This window comes from Pseudochaenichthys georgianus, chromosome 16 (assembly GCF_902827115.2).
Source record: "Pseudochaenichthys georgianus chromosome 16, fPseGeo1.2, whole genome shotgun sequence".
Taxonomy (NCBI): Eukaryota; Metazoa; Chordata; class Actinopteri; order Perciformes; family Channichthyidae; genus Pseudochaenichthys; species Pseudochaenichthys georgianus.
In genome coordinates, this window is record NC_047518.2 from 17960435 (window position 1) to 17966434 (window position 6000).

General features: G+C 38.8%; 1 protein-coding gene across 1 annotated transcript; it reads left to right on the top strand.

Annotated features, from left to right (window-relative positions):
* Positions 1-242: 242 nt before the first annotated feature.
* On the top strand, positions 243-4462 carry ncoa7a (nuclear receptor coactivator 7a). Its single transcript, XM_034103155.2, has 6 exons — positions 243-435; positions 1481-1627; positions 1736-1888; positions 1999-2094; positions 2956-3029; positions 3184-4462. Exons 1-6 carry the CDS (start codon positions 298-300, stop codon positions 3320-3322), a joined length of 747 nt encoding a protein of 248 aa, XP_033959046.1. The 5' UTR covers positions 243-297; the 3' UTR covers positions 3323-4462.
* Positions 4463-6000: the final 1538 nt, after the last annotated feature.

Genomic DNA, 6000 nt, shown 5'->3' on the forward strand with positions numbered 1-6000 from the left:
CAGACAATAAACTCCACAAGTTTATAACATTCCCGTGTAGTATCTCTGACTTACAGTAAGTGAGGCCAGTGCTTGGCTGTTATCCCAGAGGTTGTGGGCAAACCCACTCTCTCTATATATGGACATCCTATCTCTAGTACCCTCCTACAATCCCAGAACCCCGCTTAACTTTCCAGTTCCAAAGAAAGGAAACTGTTAAATGTAAGAGACAACCAATGAGAGGCCCCACCACCACAGTGTCAAACCAATAGGGTTTCTGACACAAAGGTTGGAAGTAGACCGAAGGAAACATAAGTGATGAACACTGGCAGATTTTTGAGAGCAGACATGTGGATTTGCAGAGCACAGAGCTTGAAAGCAAAAACTATGAAGCTGCTGCCAGATAATATCAAGGTGCTTTATTTTGCCAGTGACTATGTGGAGCCGTATGTTGAGGTATGTAATCTTGTTAGATGTAGGCCTACTGCATTTATGATGTAAAATGTTTCTTTACTTTGGGTGGAAAATACATTTTTGTAGTTACTGATATTATTGCATAATTGATACTGCATGTATTTTGTGAATGGTATTATTATGTTTTATATATCACGGTTAGCGCCAATGTCTGTAAATAGATATTTTTCCATACATCCTTACACAAGTTGTGATCCAGCTATCCAGTTATGAATGATTTTGTGATGAAGTTTGTTAAGGCGCCACTACCGGCGCAATAACATGTTGACCCTTCAGCTTTTCAAGTCTGTAATGGTGCATTTCCACTGCAGCGAAATCCAAGTTCTTTCCGGGCCAACAACCGGGCTGAGTCGGGCTGAGTATGCTAAACTTGAGAGAATCGCTGGCAAGGGGGCTACAACTACAACACAATGAACACATTTTACCGTGATTTAATTGTAATACACGTTTCAAAATGATGCCGAAGTAACAACATACTGATACCGGTTAGTAAAAACCATGAATTAATGCTTTGACAAGTCTGCAGACAGACGGCAGGCGAAAAACCCTTTAAAATGCGTGTTTTCTGAATGGAGATCGGCTAAGCTAACGCAGTATATAATCCGACCGTCTACACTCACAACAACGGCCTATACAGACATAAATAAACCAGCGACTGTATTCGCCATGACACAGACAGTCTGTGGTTTGTACTTGTTTAACTTTTGTCTAGTTTCTGAACAGATATGAGGAGCTGTGAGCTCTGAGTGCTAACAGCTAACGGCTGATGTTGTTTTTCTGTGGTTCGCACTGAAGATGACGTCACGGCTCCACCTACACTGCGTTACTATAGTTACTGCCCCAGCTACTAAACTGTAATGAAAACGCAGCATAAAGTGAGCCTGGCCTACCAAGGCCTAACTATACCGTACTAAGCCATGCGAGGCCCTGCAGTGGAAATGCGCCATAAATGAATCACTCAACCACAAGTTTCTGTATGTGGTGTGAAGGAAGCTTTCGTTTAGTTTCATTTTGTGTCCTCCTCCAGATTATCACAGTAAAGGACCCCAAGCGGCGCCTGAGTCTTTGCAGCTCAGGGTACTCGGAGGGGCCGGATTACCAGGAGGAAGTTGAAGATGCTCTTCCTGTTCTGAGCGACGACAGCCAGCTGTTTGAAGACCACCACCTGGAGAAAGTACGTTATATCCGGCCTCATTTAGAAATGATCTAAGTACACAATTTAACAACGATTCCTGCCAATTACATATGAGAACATTTAATTAACATCTAATTTTTCCTACAGCTTACTGCTCACATGCCAGTGAGGACCCAGGTCCATCCCTGGCAGCTGGTCTACAGCACGGCCATCCACGGGAGCAGTCTAAAGACTCTGTACAGGAATATGGCGGGTCTGGAAAGCCCTGTGCTGCTGGTCATCAAAGACACACACAAAAAGGTTTGCACCTTAATCTTTACTCGACAAGGCTGTTCTTCAAATAAATGTAGTCAACCTGATTATTAAATATGTGAGTACTCCTTAATGACCCGATGTCTTGGTCCTTGCAGGTGTTTGGGGCTTTTTCTTCCGATCCATTTAAAGTCAGTAAATACTGCTACGGCACGGGAGAAACCTTCCTGTTCAGCTTCAATCCTGACTTCCAGGTAAGAGTGGACTTCCACTTAGTGTGGTTAAAGAATCGTATCCATCAGCAAGCCTGATTATTGGTGTATTATTATTACCAGTAAAGTTTGCAATAGGGCTGAACGATTAATCGATTTTAAATCAAAATCTCGATTTTAAATCAAAATCTCGATTTTAAATGATGCGATTATTAAATCACAAAGCCTGCGATTTTTTTTTTCTTGTTGTCAGTCATCCACACCAATCAGAAATGCTGTGCTCCACATGTACCATCCATTGTTAATCAATCAGAAGTGACCCATGATAGAAGGTGATAGACAGATTGATCCAATCACCTGCCAAGTGTTTTTGAAAGTGCCTGCCCTTTCCAAATGGCTTCCAATGGAGCTTTCCTAGATGGTTCGGTGAAACAAAGCATCTGAGTCAGGTTAGTAATGCTCCATCACATGTTTCTATTACAGGGTGAATCTTAAACTGAAGCTTGACTTTAAAGCAACCCAAAGGAAGTTTCATGTAAGTTTAGTTCTTTCACTCGTAGCTCGGGCTGCGGGGGTGCTAGAGACGGGAGTACGTTGATACGACCTTCCTAGCCGGAGTTATGGCCACATTTTACAATAAACTTACATTGGGTCGCTTAAAAACAAATATCGCAATTCGAATCGCAATATTTGTCAGAAAAATCGCAATTAGATTTTTTCCCAAAATCGTGCAGCCCTAGTTTGCAACCATTTAAGGCAATTCTCTATAATAGGTGCTTAACAATTTCTCAGGAAATATTATGTGTCAGAAAAAAACATTTTTGAGGAGCAAGAATTACATTTTACTTTTGAAACATTTTACCAAGATTGAATGTAAGTGTAATATATTTTCATTTTGTTCAGGCATACAAATGGAGCGGTGAGAATTCCTACTTTGTGGGCGGCAACTTGGAATCTCTGCAGATTGGCGGAGGAGGGTAAGTAATGTGGTTATTGACCGTAATATATATATATAATAGTAACTTTAAGTGCTACCTATCGGATATCTGAGACTGCAGCATCTAAGAGCATACAACATGATCTGCTTTAAAAGGTTTTGAAATTAAAGTTGTATTATTTCCTCTTCTGTAGGGGTGGATTTGGCCTGTGGCTGGATTCTGATTTGTACCACGGCTCAAGCTTCTCCTGTCCCACCTTCAATAACGAGTCTCTCTCCACCAAGGAAGACTTTATCGTACAAGACCTCGAAGTCTGGACTGTGCAGAGATGATGATAGAACATCTTAGAAGATGAGCTTAAAACAAAAGCTGAAGCCACTGTCCTGTTTAGAGTTAGAACATGCCAAGACTTTAAGGAGCATGTGTGGTTTAAGCCACTGCTGTAAAAAACTAGAGTAGCTGCTATCATCGGTGTAGCCGGCTCAGATCAGCCCACATACAGTAGAAGCCTGTTCTAGCGCTTCTCTGGCTGTCTGTTTCCGCTGGCTCAACCTGTGCCTGTTAAAGACAAGAGGCAATCCTGCAATCCAGGGTGCTGCTGTCTTAAACTGCAGGCTATTCTGGCTGCTGCTTAGACCAGTCAGCAACTGGCGCTTTAAGCCCTACAAGCCATCCTTTTGCTTTGGGAGCATTATAATACAAAGTTCACAGTAACACTGTTGAACAAAAAGTGTCTAACTACTGCAAGCACATTCAGAATTTCAGGGGAAAATATTCCAATTTTCTTTCAGCCATGTGTGTTTGAGACATTTCAAAAAGTGTATTTAAAGTATTTATCTGCGTGAAAGTTGGTGTAAGAATAAGTGTACACATATTCTGTTATTATGACAAACAAACTTGAAGACAGAAAGAGACACAAAACTAAACTAAAGGGCACATTTTTCACATCCTGGTAAAACGCTTCAACAGATGCACTCTGGAATATGTTCTTAAAGGTCTTGTTTTAAATGTTGTCGTTTTTGAAAACTATACTGCTGCAGTTCGAACCACTCACGTTAAGAAAAGTTAATGATAGAGTTGCCCAACAAACTTCTTTACTTTCTGTGAGGTGTGTGGTTATAGATATAAATAAAAGGAAGAGACCTCAACTGTTAACTGTCACTTCCGTTTTTGGAAAGTCTCACCTGTCTGCCTATTTGCATAAATAGACAATAGTGTCTATGTAAAGTCTTTTACATGCTTTTATGTGAATGAAAATAAATATATAATAATAATAAATAAAATCTAAAAAGGAAAGCAAGCTACATTTTTGGGCTGTTTGTTTGTTTTTAAATTGTTTGTATGTAAACCAGAAGGTGCTGGTACTGCATGTGTCATTTTGTGGAACCACATAACAATTTTGGCTATCCTTGCAACAAATAATGTGTTCATAGCTTTCATAGTTTATTATGAATAAATCTTTAAAACAACATCATCTTTTCCACTGAGTATTTTATGTCTTTTATGTCTTTATTAGGATCCCCATTAGCACTAGCATGAGCATTGGCTATTCTTCCTGGGGTCCTCACACACTCAAAACATACATAAACATACAACAAAATTAAAACAAAACAAAACAGCTCATAATTTCATGCTATTTACAGTGAAATGAAGTGAAACTAAAATGGTCATTCAATTATCGCCATCCTAAGGCCAAACAAAAGTAAATACAAATAAGTGTACATAATAATATATGCATACATAGCCACAGGCACAGTTCAAATTTACTTTGTAATACTTAAATAATTTTTTAGCAACCATTTGAAATGTACTTGAGAATTTTCCTGAATGATGTGAACCGGTAAAGAGTTCCAGCTGATCATGGCTCTGTACATGACTGTTTTCTGTCCCATATTTGATTTAGATTTAGGTAATACAAACCTTCCTTCTATTGTATGTCGTGTTTGATAGTTATGTTGTGCATATTGCGCTATAAATCTTTGTGATAATATATCTGGTGAGTGAGTCACTGTAATATTTCTGACAAAATTCAATAAAATATAAGTTGACCTCTGTCTGACAGTTAACCATTTCAGTGTCTCCAGCATTTCAGTGACTCTGGTTCTGTAGGAGCACTGCAGTGCACATCGTGCTGCCTTATTTTGTGCTACTTGTAGTTTGTTTAAATCTTTTTCAGCAGCACTAGACCATATAACCAAACAATAATCAAGCTGCGACAGAACCAAAGCATCCAAAACTTGTCTACTGACATCCATAGGCAAATATTTTACAATTCTTTTTACAAGTGACACACCCCTTCCCATTTTACATACAACATTATCAATTTGTTTAGACCAAGATAATTTATGATCCAGGGTTATACCTAGCAATTTTGTCTCCTTGACCTGTTCAATTTCAATATGGTTTAAATGTAGTTGCAATTTTGGTTCACCTTTTAACTGATGATTTGATCCTATTAATAACGATTTTGTTTTTCCCGCATTAAGTACCAACTTATTATTTATGACCCACTCTGATATCAGTAGTAGATCTTTATTCATAACATTTGTCAACTCTCTTGTAGTTGATGCTGCATAATATATTGTTGAGTCATCTGCATACATTACAATTTTAGCTTTTTCTAACACTAATGGTAGGTCATTTGTAAAAATAGAAAATAAAAGTGGTCCCAAACAACTACCCTGAGGTACTCCACAGGTGACTTTTTTCATCTTTGAGAGACTTCCATTAAAAAAAACAGTTTGACTTCGATTTGTCAGGTAACTTTCTAACCACTTCAGCGTTTCCAAATGAAAACCATATTGTTCCAGCTTGTGTAACAACAAAGAATGGTCAATGACATCAAAAGCAGAACTAAAATCGAGTAGTACTGCACCCACTAACTTCCTATTATCTAGTTCGCCCTTCCAGTCATCTGTCATTTGTGTTAAAGCGGTGCATGTGGAATGGCCAGGTCTATAAGCATGTTGATACACAGTATTAAGTTTGTTACCTTCAAAGTATTTTTGTA